A 20,897-nucleotide genomic window follows, 5' to 3' on the forward strand; every position below is an offset into this window, starting at 1 on the left:
ATCCAGCAGTTGTTTATGCCTGGGAAATCGGAATTAAAGTTTTGTTGGCGAGGCTGAGCCAAATGGAAATGGAGATACTGTTCGATTTCGGCTGGGGTTAAAATCTTTAAACCGAAAGCAAATGTTGTGATGGCTCCCTAGGTAGAGAGACATGATTTCAAAGGGATTCACATCCATGGAAGATTCAGGCCTCCAGCATTAGAGTAGAAGTTTCACTGTGTAAAGAAAAAAAAAAATCAATCTGGCTATAATTACTAGAGGAAGGCCTGACCACTCAGTGCCCTCTCAGAACCTTGACTAGGCAGCCACCAGAAAACCAGTACCTTAGAAGGCAGGTAGCATCCAGGCTGTCAGAGCATGGGGACTCACCTTCCCATGAGAGAACAAGTTGGACATGATAACTCATGGCATATTTTATAGATCTCACTTTGCTCATGGACACTTTGGCTATTTTTTTGGATTAAGAGCAAGAGCAGTGGGGAGAGGAATAGAGAGAAGGAATGTTTATAATGATCAGGAAAGGGAAGATTTTAGCCCAAAGGATGAGAGGACTATAAAAGACTTCTCAGTTCTCTTTTCTGAAATGCTCTTTTTGTGAGGGGCATTGCTGTCAACGCCATCCAAACCATCACCATATTGCAAAGGGACCCATCATAGGACCGAACCCATCTGGGCTGGACATGAATTTGCTCTCAAGTGAACCAAAGACAAGGAGACTCTTTTTGCCATTTTTGCTTTAGGGTCCAGATTTTACATATCCCCTTGGGGAAAAAAGAGAGAGAGAGACTTGCCTATGGAGGCACAATCCTTTCTATCCATGGCCATTTAATCAGCGTCCTGAGAATGAGGCATGAGCTGACACTAGATCTTGCTGGATTTATACATTTATTTGGAACCTTTTTGTAGAATTCATTCATTTTTATACTCTGTTAAGTGGAAACTTGTAGAGTTGATAAAAAAAAAAGTTTGTTAAGCAGACTAACAGAATTGAAGACTGTGTGGAAACTGTGGTAACCAATATAAAAAAAGTTTTCAAATTTTCAAGCAATTTCGTTTCAAACTCTTTCCATACCAACAGCTAATAAGAAAATTACAGATGAGTTAAATCAATCTAATCATCCTTGATTGCTCCCTTTCCCAATCAGTCACAAAGAAAACTCTGTTGCCTACTTCTTTCTAACGACTCTCATATCCAGCCTTTCCTTCCCATTCCCTCTTCTCTAAAAGCCTCATACTTAGAAGAACACAACTGATTAAGCCTTGCACTTGAGTTCTAGTAATACGCTTTACAAGTACAGGATGGAGAAGGTATGTACAAAAGAGCTGGCATCTTAGTGATCAAAACTTTAGTATGAGTCAATAGTCTGCTGTGACAACCCAAAAAACTATTATGTTCCACTAATGGAAGCCTAGTGTCCAGTACAAGAAGGGAGATAGGATAGGCCCACTGGACTCTGCCCTGATTGGACCACAAAGAGACTGTTGTGTTCAGTTCTGGACACCAAACTTTAGGAAGACCACTGACCAACTAAAATACCCAGAAGAAAGTGAAAAGGATGGTAAAGGGCCTGGATATCAGCAGGACATGATAATCACTGTCTTCAACATCTGAAGGACTGTTGTGCAGAAGAAGGAAGAAAATTGTTTTACTTGGCTTTAGAGATCAGAATCGAAAACAATGGATCAGTATTGCCAAGAGGGAGATTTTGATTTGCTCTCAGGAAAAGGTTGGTAATAATGAAAGTATCAAAAAGTAGAATGCTCTGCCTCAGGATCAAGCAGAGACTGGATAACCATCAGGTAGGGTGGATTCCTTTAAAGGTGTGGGTCAGACTCTGCGACCTCACAGGTCTCTTCTATGAGTCTGTCTCTGGTCCAGTCAGTCGGACATACTATACTATTGCAGCAATAATCATCCTGAAACACAGATTTGTACCCAAACACTTAGAAGTCACGTCCCTTAATGACAACCAGAGGATGAATTCAAATTCATCTATTTATTGTTACTTAAACAGGCCATACCCATCTCTGCCTATGTACCTGTGGCCCAGGCTATTCTCTATGGCTAGGGAAGCTGGATGGCTCAGTGGATAGAGTGCTGAGTACGGAGTAAGGAAGATCTGAGTTCAAATATGGCATCAGAAACTTACTAGCTGTTTGACCCTTGAGCAAGCCACTTCACCCTATTGCCTTAGTTTCCTCATCTGTAAAATGAGCTGGAGAAGGAAATGACAAATAAGTCCAGTATCTTAGCCAAGGAAACCCCAAATGGGGTCATGGAGAGTTGGGACACAACTGAACAACTTCCTCTTCCTCCTTCCAGCCTCCTCATTAGCTATCAGATTCATGTCTTTCTTCTAAGATCCACTCATATCATAAAGCCTTCCTTGTCTTTCTCTTCCTTTGTATCATTTCCACTTCTCAATAATTGTGGCATTTACTATCCATGTCATTCATCTGATTATTAATTCATACTACTTTGTGATGCTTTTGTTTTTAGATATTGAAGTGATTTGTCTCTCCAGCTAGGTTTACAGACCTTTAAGGACATGTCTTGGACCTCTTTTTATTAGAATAACCTCCTAACTACCCTCTAAAAAAACTAGGATTTTGCTACCCTCCTGCCTTATCCTCTCTCAAATCCATCCTTTGCATTGGTTCTCCCAAATCATCTTCCTAAGTCATTGACCTAACCATATCATTCCCTTACTCAAAAATACCCTCATGGTTTCTATGGCCTATAGAAAAGAACAAATAGAATTTCTTACGCTGACATTTTAGCCTTGGCACAATCCGACTCTAGCCTTATTTTATCCTACTATCCACTTCAGCTAAATTGGATTAATAAACTCTTCCTACATCTTAATCCTGTACTCTCTCACTGCTTGGCATTTACACAAACTCCCTTCCCCCTCCCCCAATCTCTAGAATGTACTCTCTTCTCTTTGGAACTCTTCTCCTCCAGGCACAAACTCAAACCAATTCCTCCGTGCTTCCAGGAAGCCTTTCTTGAGCTTGCGCTCTCTCTCTCTCTCTCTCTCTCTCTCTCTCTCTCTCTCTTACACACACACACAAGGTAGTTGCTCCATCAATTTTCTCATAGTACTGTTTAGTTTAGATTTCCCTCTGGGTAGAAGTCCTTGGGTAGGTCTACTTCTTCCCATCCCACCATTAGGAATACTTTTCAGGGAAGTTAGATTAAAGAGAGACTGAGATACAAACCCAAAGAGGAAAAGTTCCTAAAACTCTTAAGAATCTTTTAATAGGGAAGATAATAAGTACATCTCTAAGTATAAATAAAATAAATTTAAAGATAGTTAATAAATACTACTACTAATAATACAAATCAATACTAAATAATACAGTCAGACATGTAAAACCCAGTGGAATTGCTTGTTGGCTACAGGAGTGGGGTGGGAGGAAGGGAGGGAAAGAACATGAATCATATAACCATGGAAAAATATTCTTAATTAATTAAATGAAATTTTTCAAATCACAAAAAAGGAAAGCAAAAATAAATAAACAAATAAATAAAAAATGCAGTCAATACAAAGTAATTCCATACAAGAAAAGGTAAGAAGACATGAAGTTAAAGGAAAGTGGAAAAAGCTCCATGTAGAAGCTAATGCTTGAGGTGTCTCTGGAGGGATTCTCTGAAGCAAAGATGAGATGGGAAGGTAGTCCAGTGTTAAGGGTTAATTTTTGTAGGAGTTTGACAAAAGTGAAGAGAGTGGTTTTATAAAAAACAGTAAGTTTAATTTTGAAGAAGTTCAGATAGAAAATAGAAAGGAAGGAAGTGGGATTAATACTCTTAATACCTTATGACTATAGCTAAAATCCTAATCCTAACTAAAATTTCTAAAAAGCCCTACTCTGTCTTCAAGGACAGGTTCTTCTGCCTGACAGAATAGGCTTAACTTATCTACACTACTCTTACCTGGAAATATATTCACTAACTACCTACCCAAGCTAATCAGTAAACATTAATCACCTACAACCTCCTTAAATTCGTTTCTCTATCCCAGTTGTCTGCAGTAACACTGCCAGTCCCTCCTGACAGAGAGACCAGGACAGACTTCCTGCTCTCTAGGAATCCAGAGACAAAAGTCCTTCAACTCTCAACTGTCCTCCTTATATATGTTCCTGGTCTCCTAGGTAATGGAATCTTCTGCTCTCTCTCACAGAAGCCTATAAATTCTGTGGTTCTTACCTAGAAAATCCTTCGGCTCTTAAAGAGACAGAAGGAGAGCTAAAGAAAACCCCTTTAACACCAGGCATGGGGAAGGCCAGAACATGGGGAAGGGCCAGTAGCAGGGACAGAATGGTACAAGCGAGGAAGAGAGAGGTCAGTTTGGCTCTACCACAGAGTACAAAGTCAGGATGGGGATGGGGGGGCCTGCAGGGAGGGAGTGAATGGGCAATGAGGCTGAAAAGTTCGCTTGGGGCCAGGTCGTGGAAGACATTCTACTAAACCAAAGTTGCTATTTGATCCTAGAAGCAAGAGGAAGTGATTGAAGTTGTGATGGAGCAAGGAGTGACATGGTCAGATCTCTGCTTGAGGAAAATTACTTTGATAGCAGGGTTTAGGCTGGATTAGAGTAGGAAGAGACTCAAGACAAAGAAACACATTAGGACACCATTGTAATAACTTAGGTGAGAGGTGAGGAGGGCTTGAACTAAGAGGCTCACAATGTGAATGGTGAGAAGGAAACAAATAAGAGAGATGTCATGGAGGCAGAAAAGGCAAAGGTGGCAGTTAATTGGATGTGTGATGCAGTAGCGTGTGCTGGTAAATGTTTAAAATCCAGTTCTCCAGCTGTGTGACCCTGGGCAAGTCACTTAATCCTCATTGCCTAGCCCTTAACACTCATCTGCCTTGGAACCAACATATAGTATTGATTCCATGATGGAAAGTAAGAGTTTAAAAAAAAAACAGTTCTCCAGGGGAAAATGTGCAAGGCACACTTTTAAGTTGAATCTGCATTATTAACATTTTCTCCATCACATCCTCAAGTCTAGACAATCAACAAAACAAAAATGGAGGGAGCTCTGCTGTGTAGTAAGCCGATTCCTTTTTGAGGTGTAAATGCTGACACTGAAAATTCAACAGTCAGCTCAGGTTTGGACAGGTTGTCTAGCCCCTGCCTCATCCCATCCCACCCCCTAGAAGGGTGAGGGAACATGGGGAATTGAGGATAATGACATGATTAGGGGCTTGGGAGAGTGAAAGAATGATATTACCTGCAAAAGGAACTGGGAAGTCTGGAAACAAGATGAGTTTGGGGAGAAAGATGTAGAATTCCAAGTCCCAGACCCCAGAAACTTAGTACAGAACCAGGCAGTGATGGACCCAAGAAACATTTGTTGAATTGCATTTTCCCCTGTCTTTCCCCCCCTCCTTTTCTGAATGTACCCTCTCCGTAGAAGGCAGTCATCGTGTATTCGTTGATAACGATTGTATAGCATTGGGATTACTATTTATGTTTAAGTCTTCAGACTTCATTTCTTTGTAAATATTTTGTAATCTATATATTTGAGTTGATTTCCTTTAAGTGATCCTGGAATATTTTTATCACCTCAATTCCCTTTCTTTATGTCTAAGCTTTATGGGTTTATGTTATTTGATTAAACTTTTAAAATGGCATTTCTTCTCAATATGAAGATATTTAATGGTTTTTATATTAGCATCAGTAGAAATAGTGATTTAGAAGGAGCTGTGGTAAAGTGAAAAGAACCCTGAATCTGCTCTCAGAAGATCTAGGCTTGACTACTGATTATACCATTGACTTGCTGTGACCTCAGACGTGTTATTTAATTTCTTTGAGCCTCTGTTTCTTCATCTCTAAGATGGGGATAATAATACTTGTTCTGCTAACCTTAGAGGATTGTGCTGAGGCACGCACTTTGTAATCCACAGAAAGCGACAGAATTGTGGGGAGTGGTTATCATCCGTTATAACCATAAAGCATCGTAGAAATATCAGCCACCCTGAATATTGCTTACTTACAATTGAAAACACGCTACAAATCCTGAACAGTTCTCTGAAAACCCTTTGGAAGAGAAGAATAATTCCCATTTTTCAGAATAAGACAAGGAAACCGAAATCTAGTATATTTCCTTAATAGGCAGATGAGAATCTGGGTAAAGTTGATTTCACCTTGAGGTGTCACAGATTCATGGTTCTAGAGCTCAGTCTATATCTAGCCCAACTTCCTTATTTTACTATTGAGGAAATGGAGGCCTAATGACTTTATCAAAGTCACATAAAAGGAGGATTTGAACCAAGGTTCTCTAAATCCAAAGTCACTTTGTACCACGTTCTTTCCTTTTTAACATGCTCCCTTCAATTCAGTTCTGAGTGTTTAAGCCTCAGACCACTGAATTCTACTGATTGGAGAAACTGCCCATCAATAAGAGCTGTGGCCAGAAAAGAGAGATTACCAAGGGTTTAAAGGAGGGGAAATCATTGAGAGTTAAAGATTAGGACTTTAGGAAAGAAGCCCAATGGCAGAGCTGGAACTAGCAGAGTTGGGATTTGAACAAGTTCTCCTGAGGTAGGGTTTGTATACTTAAGATCCCTGGGAGCGATAGGTTATATATCAGCTTTGGAAAGTATGTATCTCTCATGGGTAGATGCTTCCACAGTTCACCCATAATCCTCATTTGGGGGCCTTTTGTTGAGGGAAACCCAAGTGGCAAATGAAGAAAGACTATTTCTTAACATTTATTTTTCTGTCCACCTTTTGAAAACCAACAGATTATCCTAAAATAGTGTTCTCTTGAATACTAAGTGGCTGATAGAGAATTGATGTCGTGAGAACAACTTAGTTCCTTGGAAGAAAAGTGTTTGTCTCAGGGATTTGGCATATGTAAATCAAGATAGCTGTAGTTTTCACATAAGTTTTTTTTTTTAATTATAACTTTTACTACAGATGTTCCAGGGTAGGCCTGAGTCCCCATTACCATCTAAGTACGAGTAAAACTAAGGATTAGATTTAATTATGTATGGCAAATTGCTTTGGATGAGATTGATTCCTGTCCTCTGAGCTACCAGGCTAAACTAGGGACATACTCATAGGCTGGTGCTAATATGTATCTCAGTAATATAAATTATTACTTGAGTAGCTTTCAAATTGTTTGCAGTTTCTGTAGTAGCAGGCTGCTTTAATTCAAGATGTGGAGTAAAATTGCTTCAGTTGGTATTTGGCTGAACACAGGTTGCATCCAGGTACTTTTTTGCAGGTCTTCTGGGAAAAAAACAGTAATACCAAGGGCAAGGAGCTCCCAGTTTCTTTAGAAGAGCATATTGTGATTCAGAAAAGCTCTTTGAGATTTAAAGACTGTTAGAATTCATCCCCTAGAGGTCAAGATGATCAGGAAAAGATGGAAGATTAAATGAACGTAGGATGCCTTGGTTTTAGACTTCATTTCTACAAGAGATTAAGTCCTGTCCGAATGTTTATTCCTGACTCTTTGTACGAGGCTTGCTTATTGAAACGTTGCCTGCTGGTTGGCAGAAGAGCAACAGAAAAAGGGAAATTAGGTCTTTTTTTATTCATTAGTAATCAGGAATAGGCCACAGAATTCATGATCTTTAGTGTTGGGTGGAGCGACATGAGCAACCTCCCTTCTCTTCATAACATAAACTCACTTGTCTTAAGTTTGATCATTGCTTGTGACTTTAAAATCTCTTTACTTCCAAGGTTTTTTTAATCATCTATATATTGGTAATTGTGATGGTTTTAAACAAACATAGATATGATATTAACGTTGGGTCACAGATTTAGAGATGTAAGGATCCTTGGACACCACCTACTCTAAACCTGTCATTTAACTGATTAGGCTAATGGAGATTAAAGGAAGTATTGATGGAGGGATCTGAACCTAGCTCCTCCAACTCAAAATCTAGCATATATACATATGTATATATATATATATCACATATATAGGGATAAAATGAATAATTTACGATGTTCTATTTTGCTCTATTTCCTTGTTACTCTTTCTTGTGTCAACTTCTAAAAATATTTCTTCTTTTTCTTCCTTCTAATGTGAATTCCAGGAAAGAAATCTGGACTGGTTCCCTAGGATGCGAGCTATGTCACTGGTCAGTAGTGATTCTGAAGGAGAGCAAAATGAGCTGAGGAACCTGCAGGAAAAGCTGGAGTCCACCATGAAGCTCGTTACCAATCTCTCTGGTCAGCTGTCAGAATTAAAGGATCAGGTAAAGGGAAAATATTTCATCTTTCCAATTACCTAACCCTGCTCAAAAAAAAAATCTCATGAGAAAGATTCAATATTCTAAGCTAAACAAAGATATTTAAATTTTTGTAGCAATTTCACCTGACTATAAACAAGAGAGTGGGTCACAGATGTGACTGACTAGCCATATCCCTTGTCATTCTCCCCTACTGTGGATTGCAGAGGTCTCAGAGGCTACCCAGGGTCGAAATTGGTGCAAAGCACAAAAGTAAGGAATGGAAATATAAAAATGAAAACTCAGTGGCTCTAGGATGCGGTAGCAGAGATGGCAAGAACAGAATGTGCCAGTTCTACCCAGGACGACAGAGCAGCATCACTCTCTCCACACACAGAGGACACTCATCCCCTCTCGTAGCAGACCAGACACTGCCTTTGGCACTAGCGAGCACAAGTTCACAAAGATCCATTCATCCCCATGTTGGCTCCCCCTTGATGCTGTTAGCACCCAGCTTACAAACAGCCCTGGAGTGGAGCTAGAGGTTGGGATGGGGTGGGTGAACGAAGTGATCAGACCAGGGGTGCCCACGTTTGTACCTCACCCCAACAGCCTGAGACACTGGAACAATAGCACGTCTCAGATGTACAACTCATTCACTTGAATCCACTTCCTAGCAAGAGTATCTCTATTATATCAGAAGTGATTCTATGTGCAGGTCCCATGAAAACACAATGAGTTATCCCTTATATGTGGAGATACTGATATGTATACATGTACAGGTAAAGGGTCCCTGAGATCCTTTAAAAAATTTTTTTAAATAAAATCTTTACCTTCCATCTTAGGATCAATATCACGTATTGGTTCTAACGTAAGAAGAGCAGTAAGAGCTAGGTAATGAGGGTTAAGTGGCTTGCCCAGGGGCAAACAGCTAGGAAGCATCTGGGGCCAGATTTGAACCCAGGACCTCCCATCTCTAGGGGTGACTCAATCCAATGAGCCACCTGGTGGCTCCCCTCCCATCCAGATCCTTTTTTGAGACAGTTCACACAGTATTATTAACTCTACTCTGAATTTCTTTATTTCCCGATGAAATTTCCCAATCCTAGGCCCCAGACAGCAATGAGCCTAATGTACTCATATGAAAATAGACTGATGAGAAAAGGAGAAATCTTATTTATGAAGTCTGTCCTAAGCACAGAGCTAGATAGCTACCTAAAATGAGTAAGAACCTAAATAAGGAAAACTAATGAAGATACAATTAGATTACTTCTCTTATCATTCTATCCGATTTTGCTCCCATTGGGAAACATTTGACAAATGGTCTACAAACTTCAGCCCTTTCCTGAAGGGTGGTCTGTGGCAGCCTCTCCTCTCGTGTCCTTTGAAGAGAGAAGCAGACTTCAAATAACACTCTCCACTAATGCTCTGGCTACCTTCTTCTCCCTTTGGAGTGGCTGTTGCCAGAGAAAGCTCAGTTCAGTTAGAAGTTTGAACTAAGTTGTTCAAAATCCAGTAGGTAACTTTGCTTTAAGTCCAGATCTACCCCGATGTAAGAATCCTTCTTCCCTTGTGGAAGCCTGATGCCATTTTCAGAAGGTGAAAAACCCAGCCACCCGGGCTTTTGTTGATGCCTGGAGTTCCAGAATGGCAGCATCTCTACTATTCTAGCAATTGGTGGTCAGTCTGACCCAAAACCACTGGGCCCATTCATTGTCATTTCTCAATATCACAACTGGAGGCTCTCTGGAGCATGCTTCTGCTAATCCAAGCACATTTTCCATTCATTGGGGAATTCATTGAAATCTCTGTCTGGACCACATTGTACTTAGGTGCTTAGCTCACATTGTTGTTGTTAGTGGATCACAGCATACTATTGAACAAAACCTTTGCTGTAGAATCTCCATGTTACCATTGGACAGTGCGTACCAATTACATTCTCTTTTGCAGAAGTTAGTTTGGGAGTGGTGCGTGTTGGTTGTCTTCAGCACCCTTGCTTTCCCTTTTGTCTCATTCTCCATGAGTACTCCGTGAAATAAAAGAATAAGAAAACGGTGAGGTTTATGTTCAGTCAAGAGGGGATACTACTGGTAGATACATTTCCTTTCATTTTCTTATTGGTAGATTTACTGATTCATAAAGTGGTCCATTTAGATCCATGTTAATGTTTTCTTACTAAACCTAAAGCTTTAGCTTCAATTCAGCAAATATACCCCTGTTTTGAGCAAGACAAAAGTTAGGATCATAGACAAGTTTTTATACTCATCAAGTGGCTAATATGCTCTTTTGTTCTGGCTAAGTTTTAGCCCTTTTGGGGTAAAATATTGGCTTCATGGTAACCAGGATCCAAAAGATACTCCTGCTGTGAACGAGGGAAAAAAGTAAACTTTTTTTTGTTAGAAACATAATCTCCAAAGTAAATGAAAAGTCTGTTTTGTTCATGGAACTTCTCCTACAAGTTCCCTTTGACACATATTCCTATTTTGATAACTCTCCTTAAGTGGAAAGATAGTGTGATTATATGGTAAATGCAGCATATCTCCTGGTCTTATGGAATTAGATTTTCTTTTAATTTGGTGTTAACACAAAGATGCTTTTGATTATATAACTGACAATTGTTTTGTGCGCCTTAGGTGATTACAATGTCAGATTTAAGGAATCAATTTGGATGCCTCCTTAAATTACACATTTTTTAAATCACATTTATCTCTGGAGATTTAAAAATGCACACTTTCTGAAATATGAATTGTTGGGAATTCTTACAATTTTACCCCTCTGAGAAAAAAGGCTTTGATTTTTAAAAAAAATTCCTGGAAAATAGTAAGCAGAAAACATTCCTTATAGTCTTTGAAATTGGGGCAACCAGGTAGCACAGTACATAGAGGACCAGGTGAGGTGTCAAGAGGACCTGGGTTCAAATATGGCTTCATACACTTTCTAGCTATGAGACCCTGGGCAAATCACTTAACCCCATTTACCTAGTCCTTACCCTTAAGTCTTAAGAGTTGTTACCAAAAAAAGAAAGAGTTTAAAAAACATGGTCAATAAAACCCCAAGCTTTGAAAGGCTCTCATTTCAGGGGTGTATATCCTGCAGTGGTCAAATAGGATCCCAAATCTCTTAAGATATGAGGTGGTCCAAAAACTATGATGATGGGGCAAGAGATCATTTTAAATTTGTATGATTTTGGTCTTAGCCTTTACACAATATTTTGCCACTCTTTAAAGTTCTAATTTCAAAACAAATGTCAGGATGTTAGTCGAAACCTGCTGTTTTGAGTTTTTTTCTAAGATCTAAAAAAGTTCATTTAAGAGTGTTTTTTTTTTTTTACCAAAGTCTCCTTTCCCTGCAAATCCAGAATCCTAAATATGTCTTCCTAGTCCAAGGAGGCAAGGAATCATAAATTTTATTCCTATATATATGTATATATATATATATGTGTGTGTGTGTATATATATACATACACACACAATATATAAATTTGATACCAATGTCTTGCATAGAATCATAATCCTCATTTATTTTATTTGTGTATTTTTATATAGTCATCTAAGATAAATGTTATAAAAATAGTCTTTAAACTCCATCTCTTAGCTGACTTTTGATATACAAATAATTTGATTCTGTTCATTATTTAAAGTGCTGTTACCTGAGGAGTAACATGGACCTAAACTCTGACTGTATAACCATAGCATTATGAATAATGAACTCTGATCAGCCCTATTTTCCAAATCTGTTAAGAAGGCTTTAAAACTGTTTAACATCTTTTTTTTTAAAAAATTGCATTACAGGTATCCTGGAAGTGCTTGAAAACCTACACTTCACTAAAGCNATATATATATGTGTGTGTGTGTATATATATATACATACACACACAATATATAAATTTGATACCAATGTCTTGCATAGAATCATAATCCTCATTTATTTTATTTGTGTATTTTTATATAGTCATCTAAGATAAATGTTATAAAAATAGTCTTTAAACTCCATCTCTTAGCTGACTTTTGATATACAAATAATTTGATTCTGTTCATTATTTAAAGTGCTGTTACCTGAGGAGTAACATGGACCTAAACTCTGACTGTATAACCATAGCATTATGAATAATGAACTCTGATCAGCCCTATTTTCCAAATCTGTTAAGAAGGCTTTAAAACTGTTTAACATCTTTTTTTTAAAAAAATTGCATTACAGGTATCCTGGAAGTGCTTGAAAACCTACACTTCACTAAAGCATTTGAGAAATTCTTTCTTACAAAAGTTAATGTTGGGGGGCAGCTGGGTAGGTAGCACAGTGGATTGAGAGCCAGGCCTAGAGACGGGAGGTCCTAGGTTCAAATCCGGCCTCAGACACTTCCCAGCTGTGTGACCCTGGGCAAGTCACTTGACCCCCATTGCCTACCCTTACCACTCTTCCACCTATAAGTCAATACACAGAAGTTAAGGGCTTAAAAATAAAAATAAATAAATAAATAAAAATAAAAGAGTTAATGTTGGTTGAGAAGAACTGTAAAAAACAACAGTCAATTAGCAGAGAGGCAGAGTGGTTAGGGAACAAATATTATTGTTAATTGAATATTCGGCATAACAAAGAGTTAACCCAGTTATGCTATACCTGTTTGTCAAAAGAGTCAAATATATTGAACTGTAATCTTTTATTCAGAAGGCACTTCAGAACCTTACAATGCTTCAAGGTCATTATCTGAATTATTGTACAGGACCATAAAAATAATTCTGATTAGTTGAGCTTTAAAATTTTTTTTTGTTTGTCTTCCGAATAAGCAAGGGTTTGCTACATCAGGAAAGCCTCCATTCCAAGAGTATGGAGTCCCATTATAGGCAGATTGTGGCATCTATTCAGGGTTACTGACCCTTCCTTCCTGGGCACCCCTACTCACCCCCTACTATAAATTATTTAGAGCTTGATATTCAAAAACTGGAATTTACTCTTTGTCTCCAATCGTATGGATTTTTATGAAGATATTTTCAGACACTTTGCTGTCTCTGATTTTAAAAGCCACAATGTACTTTGTTGTCCCGTTGTTACTTCTTGTCTAGATCAATAATGTCAAAATACACTGAATGATGAAAGTAGAGCTCTTTGGGGGTTAAACAAGATAGAAAGAATAACATCACTTCAAAATGTTCATCCTCAGCTCAGAAGGAAGAAAAAAAAGTTTCAGGACATAAAAATCATGTAGACAGAAATCATATGAAATAATGGATAGAGTATAGAGCTTGGAATCAACATAACCTGGGTTCAAGGCCCTTATTAACTATATGAATCTGGACAAGTCATTTAAGCTCCAGGTGACCTACCCAGCTTCCCAGGTCTTATCTATTCTTGCATAGTAGGAGTACTACTAAGTGTGATCTCCATTGGTGGAAGGAGTTTTCTAGGCTGCCACAATCATAGGGATATTGGAATAGAAAAGATTTGTAGCCTGGGAGTGGAATTTTCTTAGTCTTATAAGCAAAATATCCCTACTTTTGCAGAGCTGAAAATTGAATGTTGATATTAAAAGAGACTAGAATGTCCTTACCTTTTAGTCTTATTTTTTATTTTAAAAGGTCATTAATAGTTCGGATGTCCAGATTCAGGGAAAGAAATAAACTTGGAGGATGAGAGTAAGCTGGTTTTGGTAATGGTACTGTGACACACGCTAATGGTTATTGGATTATGTGTGAGGCAGGAAATTCACCTAACAAATGGGAAAAGGAGTTTGAGAATATAGACTTCATCTGCTAGTGGCTGCTGAAGACTCCTCTGTACAGTATACTATCAAATATAAATTTTGATCCTTTGCTCTTCTAGGGTAGACCATCCGCTATCCGAATCACACTGGTGTCTTTTTCTTGCCTCTTTTTTTTCTTTCAAGTTTCCTTCTAGTTGAAATAATTGTTTGGTGACCATTTGAGCATTAAGCCCTCTCTGGGCAATTGCTTAATTCTCTTCATTTATGTCAGCCTCTTAAATACCAGTTTTGAATTACAACCTACAGGATGTCTACAAACCACAGTCATTCAGAACTTTGAAAGATTAACCATATGTTTATTATTGGGTTTTTTTTTTAAGGAAGCTCCATGAGAAAACATTCATTAATCTGACACATTTTTGAGTACCTACTATGTGCTCATTTCTAGGGATCGTAAAAAAATAAGAGTCACAGCCTCCAAAGCTGTCTAGTAGGATACAAACTCAGTGAGAAGACAAGATTTATATGTCACACCACAACTAGCATCACAAACTGCATCAAGACAAGAATAAATTGAGTTGTAGAAGATGAAACTTCCAAAAGAGACCTGAGTCCTTCAGAGACTAAGACTTTACACAGGGGACACAGAGTACCCAAATCACTATGATATCCACTCAGAATAGTTGTTCTTGTTAACTAAGTGCTAAACTCAGTTGTGTTTTTTTTTTCCTGATGACAACACTAAATTTTGAGATCCTGGGGCAGTGCCCTGATTGCCCTGTCCTAGTTACAGCTTTACATATACATCAGAAACATTTTAAGTCATTTGTGATGTCTAATTCATACTTAGACACAAATTATCTTCTCTATCTTCAGCAGCCCAGAGCAGCTAGGAGCAATATTACTAATTAAGCCACTTTGGTTAGCCCTTGATTTTAGGTTCCACAATGATTTCTCTGGTTTGTATTATTAATCCAATTTAATAAATGTTTAAATAATTGTGTTCAGAGAAGTGAGATCAATGTGGGATAGTAGCAATAGTCAAGGAAGGCTTCAGGGGGACTCCGAAGAATGATAAGCATTTAGATAAGAAAGGAAAGATAAGGTGGGTTATTGCAGGTAAAGCAACATGAGAACAGACATGAAGAAAGTAAGTGAAGGATTTATATAGAATACAGATAAAACTCAAAGAGTTCGCTTTGAAGAATAGTAAGAGGAAAAAATGAATAGTTATAGGAATGAAGAGATATACCACAATGAAGGGGCTTAGAACTTAACCCCCAGTGATGAAAAGCTGTTGAACATTTTATAGCAAAAGAGCTAAATGATTCAGTTGAAGGGGTAGTAATGAAAATCCATAAAAATGTATTAACATAAAATTGCACTAGGAAAATGCATACAGATTGATGTAGACAAGGTAATTAGAGAGAGAAAAAACTTTATGAATTGAAGTAAATCAAGGAAGACTTCACTGAAGAAGTGGCACTTGAGTTGCAAGTTAAAGGACTATCAGGAAATTCAGATGGGTAGCGTTGAGGCAAAAAGGGAGATGGAGTGCTGGGTAACAGCTAGTACTTCAACTTGGCCATAACGTGAATGGGAAGTGATATGAGATAAGAGTCAAAAAAAAAAAAAAAAAAAAAAGGTTGTAGTCAGATTTGTGGATGGTCCTGAATGCCAAATGAGGAGTCTATATTTTATTCCAGAGGTCAGAGGGTATTATCAAAGGTAGCTGGTGTTCCTGAGCAGGAGAGAGGAACATAAATAGACCTTTACCTAAAAATATTATTTTTTAGCTTTTATGTAGTAGATGAAATGAAGAGGAGAGAGGCTAGACTTCCCAGTCACTACTATAGTCCAGGGGAAAAGTGATGAAAACTTGAGCCAAAATGGTGACTATTTGAGGAAAAAAGAAGGAGATAAATGTGAGAGATGTTATAAAAGTAGAACAGAATTTGATAACTGACTTGGACAGAGGGAAGAAGCAAGGAGGTGAGAAAAGGAAGGCTTGAAGATAATCCTGGGATAACAAGCTGAATGATTGAGAAGATAGAGGTAGCTTCAACAGAAGAAGAGATGTTTGGAGGCAGGAAAACTAGTTCTATCATGGACACTACATGGATGTACAAGGGTACATCCAAGTGAAGACACTGAGCAAGCTGTTAAAGAAGTGAGGCAAGAGTTCAGGAGGAAGATTATAAGGCTGGATATTTGAATACTTTAATGAATTTGGCAGTCTTTGCCAGAGAAGTCAACCTAAGGATGAATGAGATCATCATGGAAGAAAGAGTATGGGAAACAGAGAGCCTGCTATGTACCAGGCACTGTACTAAGCACATGAGATATAAAGGCAGAACCCTGGGAGACACTCACACTTTGTGAAGATAAGGAGGCAGAAGAAAAAGTGTAATGGAAGTTGAGAGAAGAGAAAAATAAGCAGGAGAGTGATCCATTTATGTCAAAAGCTTCAGAGAAGGGGGCAGCTAGGTAGCTCAGTGGATTGAGAGCCAGGTCTGGAGACAGGAGGTCCTGGGTTCAGGACCTCAGACACTTCCCAGCTGTGTGACCCTGGGCAAGTCACTTGACCCCTATTGCCTACCCTTACCACTCTTCTGCCTTGGAGCCAATACACAGTATTGACTCCAAGACAGAAGGTAAGGGTTTAAAAAAATTTTTTTCTTTAAAAAGCTTCAGAGAGGTCAAGGAGAATGAAGACAGTAAAGGGCACCATTTTTAGCAGTTTTTTTTAACCATTTGCAATCTGAGAAAGTAGTTTCAGTCAAGTGGAGGAGTTGGAAGCCAGATTACAAGGGCCAAAAAGTGAGTGGGTGGTATGGTATTGGAGGCAATGAGTATTGACTTCTATTTCTAGGAGTTTGAAGCTAAAGGGTAGGAGAGATAGGACTGTAATGAAAGAGGTGTTTTTAAGAAGACTGATCCCTTTTGATTTTTTTTATTATCACACAAACCATATTTCCATATTGTTCATTTTTGCAAGGAAATAATCTTATAAAACCAAAACCCCAAATTATATACTCAAATAAACAAGTGATAAATCATATGTTTTCATCTGCATTTCTATTCCAACAGTTCTTTCTCTGGAGATCTATGGCATTCTTTTTCATAAGACCCTCAGAATTTTCCTGGATCACTGTATTGCCCTTAGTAGCAAAGTCTATATCACCTTTGATTGTTCCACAATATTTCAGTTACTATGTAAGATGTTCTCTTAGTTTTGCTTATTTCCCTCTGCATCAGTTCATATAGGTCTTTCCAGTTTTCTCTGAAATCATCCTATCATTCCTTATAGCACAATAGTTTTCCATCACTGTCATGTACCACAATTTGTTCAGCCATTCCCCAATTGAGGGATATCCCTTTAGTTTCCAGTTCTTTGCCACCACAAAAAGTGTAGCTATAAATATTTTTATATAAAAGATCCTTTCCCATTTTTTTGTATCTCTTTGGGATACAAACCCAGTAGTGGTATTGCTCGATCGATCCCTTTTGTAAGAAGAGAAACTAGTGTTAGGGAAGTTACTTTGGGAAATTTTGCATGAGATGAAGGTTTAGAATAGAAGAGCAGTTTGAATAGAAAGGATTAAATGGATTCAAGATATTGAGAAGGAACAACTGGCAGGACTTGGAGCCAGTTTAGATGAGTTAAAGTTGACTCCAAAAGTTTCTTAGATAACTAGAAAAATGGTGGTTCCATTGACAGAAATAGCAGTTGGGGAAAAAAAGCCATCTTAAAGCATACACATCAGTGTAAAAGGCCCTCAAATTTCGGGAATTATGCTTGAAGGCAAAGTGCAGAGAAGTTAAAGAACTTGAGCATTATTAGATAACTCATTAAAAAAAAGTGAATACTCTTGGATTGTTTGAGATACCCTATATTGAATAGAATTAAAAGCCCTGAAAATCTTCATTAAGATTATCTCTTGAGACTCATCAAAATGAGTTTACCACAAAATACTGAATCAGATGCCACTGGATTGCAAGAAATAGATGAGAATAGCAGGATTCAGAGTTCCATGGAAGGTCATCAGCCACAGAAGCAAAGGCCATTGATCTGAGCTCAGTGTTTGAAATACAAGGAGATCAAATAAGAAAAGAACTATAAAATCTAGAGAACCGGGTTCCGATGTGTTGGGGATTTATTCTGTAAGCAAGCATACTGTATCAGGCTTTCCTTCCTAAACTACATTTGAAGAACATGAACTTCCTGGGGTTTATATACTCTTGTAGCATAATGCTTCCTTTCAGAGCTCTAGTTCTCACCTTGAGATTCCCAGCTCCAGTTGATGTGGTAAGTAGGTTAACAAGGCTGTACCAGGTTTGTCTTTTGTTAAAACTGGAGACTTTCTAAAATACTTCCTGGGAATATTTTCTTCCTGTGTATCCCATCACTCCACATTGCTTATGGGATTGTATAGAAATGGGATCCTGCTCCAGCAAAGGCTGAAAGAGATCCTTAACTATGTTATGTAATCATAAGGATGTTTTATATACTTTAAAATCGCATTTAAATGTACAATTTTCTAGTCTCCTAGGACACTTGACATTTTGGGAAACATTAAATGAGGATACCTTAGGCCAAGATTTATAATTGTGACTTTTAGATTTTCTCTATGCCAGTGAAAATTTGATGCAACTTAAGTAGGCCACTGACCAAAAAAGCAAACAAATGTGAATATATATATATATATATATATATATATATATATATATATATATATATTCTAGGAAGAACATGATTTTGTTGATCAAGGATTTGTTAGCCCAGGTATAAAGTCTAAGCTTTTCCTAAAGCTACCTATTCCAAGATCTGTTTGTTATGGTTCTGCTGACAATAAATCAGTATCAGCCTCTTTCTGATCATGACACCCTATATTTCTCTTAGCCACTTTGATACTCTACTCCCATTACATTTATGTATTTGCCTTATTCTTTCTACCAAATTATAAGCTCCCTGAAGATCTCTTTTAACTCTTTATCTCTTCTAGCATGTAGCACCTGAATATTTCGTTGTTCATTTTTCAGTCATGTCTGAACCTTTGAGGTACTCCTGGCAAAGACACTGGGTTTGTTGGCAGTTTGCTTCTACAACTCATTTTGCAAAGCAGGAAACAGACAAAGAGGGTTAAGTGACTTGTCAGCTAGTAAATCTCTGAGGCCAGATTTGAACTCAGGAAAATGAGTCTTCCTGACTCCAGATCCAGACTCCCATTCTACCCACTGCTCAACCTAGAATAGAACCAAATTTCTAATTTAGAGAAATTTTTCAGTCAAACCAGATTTCTAGATAATTGGCTGATATACCTAGGCTTTTAGGAAAGTGGCCTCTGGCATCTCTGGCAGTTGCTAGACCAGGGATGGTTTGTAGCTCTGTGACCCTAGGCAAGTCATTTAACCTTTCTCAGTGTCCTTAATTTCCATGTTTGTGAAATGAGGAAGTTGGAGTCTATGTCCTCTAAGATTCCTTCATTCTTAAATCTATGATTTTGTGGTTCTTTGATCCTCTAATTATAGGTGGTACAGTGAATAGAGCACCAGGTATGGAGTTCAAATCTTAGACACTTTTTCTAGCTGTATGACCCTGGGCAAGTCACTTAGCCCTGTTTGCCTCAGTTTCCCCATCAAGAAGGAAATGGCAAATCACTCAGCATCTTTGCCCAAAAGACTCCAAATGGAGTCAAGAAGAGTTGGACACAACTTAAACAACCAAACAACTGTACCCCCACAGAAATGTCATCTGATTAGTACTGTAGTAGAAAAGATTTCTATAAATATTTTCCTTAGAGACATGCTGTCTACAGAAGCCATTTTTCCAATGAGTTTTTAGTCATATTGGAAATTACTTAGTTTTGGTAAAATAATGCAGGGGCCACTTTCATTCAGCAAACATTTACTGCCTGATCCATGCGAGTCACTTTGCTCTTCCCTCCACTCTAAGGTTTATTTTTCCCTTGTGAAACAGGAATGAGGCATCTTACTTGAATGTCACAGTACAGGAGGAGGGTCACAGAATTCCCCATTCTGCCCCGGGGACATGCTCTCTTTGATGTTCTGTGTGTTCAGTATAGTGGAAGTACATTATTTGTAGAAAGTGGCTTTCAGTGTAAACCATAACCACAGAGGTACATCTATGGTTCATTATAAGATTTGACGCACAGGAAGTGTCTGGGTCTAATGAGAAAACTTTTTAACTTTCCAGATGACAGAACAAAGGAAGCAGAAACAGAGAATTGGCCTTCTAGGACATCCTCCTCACATGAACGTCAACCCACAGCAACCAGCATAAGTCAATGAAATAAAGGGGTAGTATTTAATCATCATTATTATTATTATTAATATTATTATTATTATTATTAGCGTGAATAATGCTAACCAGAAGTTCAGAGTCAACCACTAAGGCTACATCTGTGTGTTTAGTACATTTGTAAATACCCAGTTTTATACTGTATGTATATGATTGCTACTATAAAGGTTTGGGTATATGTATTGTAATTAGAAGTGTTGGCACGGTGAAGTTTCATTTGTGCCAAAAAATATCAAAAATGCCTTTTTTTGGAAGGACTAAAGAAAGCACCTGAATTGCACTTGAACAGGATTATAGATTTAAGAGTATGTGACCTGTATTTTGTATTTAAAAAAAACTAGAATAGCCAGTATTTATGTTTTTATACAATTGTGCAATATGAATTATGCAATCACAACATGTTTGTAACTCCTGAGTGTCCAAAAGGGAGTGCACATCTTTGAAGCTGGTGTGTTAATACTATGTAATAAATGGTTAAATATCAGGCAAATAAGGCTGCTGCCAAATTGTATTCGTAGCAAGTTTCAAGCCCCTGGGCATTTTGTACTATGTAAGGAACCCATGATGACGCTATTTTCTTGTTGCTGGTGGCATCAGTCAGTGCTCCTGTCTTTCAGTGACGTTGCTGGAAAGCTATGAGCTCTTGAATTGGCATCCATAGAAAAAAATCATTTTTGTTT

At 38.1% G+C, this 20,897-nt stretch overlaps 1 protein-coding gene across 1 annotated transcript in view; it reads left to right on the top strand.

Moving 5' to 3' along the window:
- The window catches only part of ITPR1 (inositol 1,4,5-trisphosphate receptor type 1), a 405,812-nt gene extending 385,563 nt beyond the window's left edge, over window positions 1–20,249 (top strand). The window contains exons 55-56 of the mRNA XM_044675941.1: window positions 8,063–8,224; window positions 20,113–20,249. Coding sequence (XP_044531876.1) covers window positions 8,063–8,224; window positions 20,113–20,199 — 249 coding nt within the window. The 3' untranslated portion in view covers window positions 20,200–20,249. The remainder of the gene's footprint in view (window positions 1–8,062; window positions 8,225–20,112) is intronic.
- Window positions 20,250–20,897: the final 648 nt, after the last annotated feature.

Source organism: Gracilinanus agilis, chromosome 1 (genome assembly GCF_016433145.1).
Source record: "Gracilinanus agilis isolate LMUSP501 chromosome 1, AgileGrace, whole genome shotgun sequence".
NCBI lineage: Eukaryota > Metazoa > Chordata > Mammalia > Didelphimorphia > Didelphidae > Gracilinanus > Gracilinanus agilis.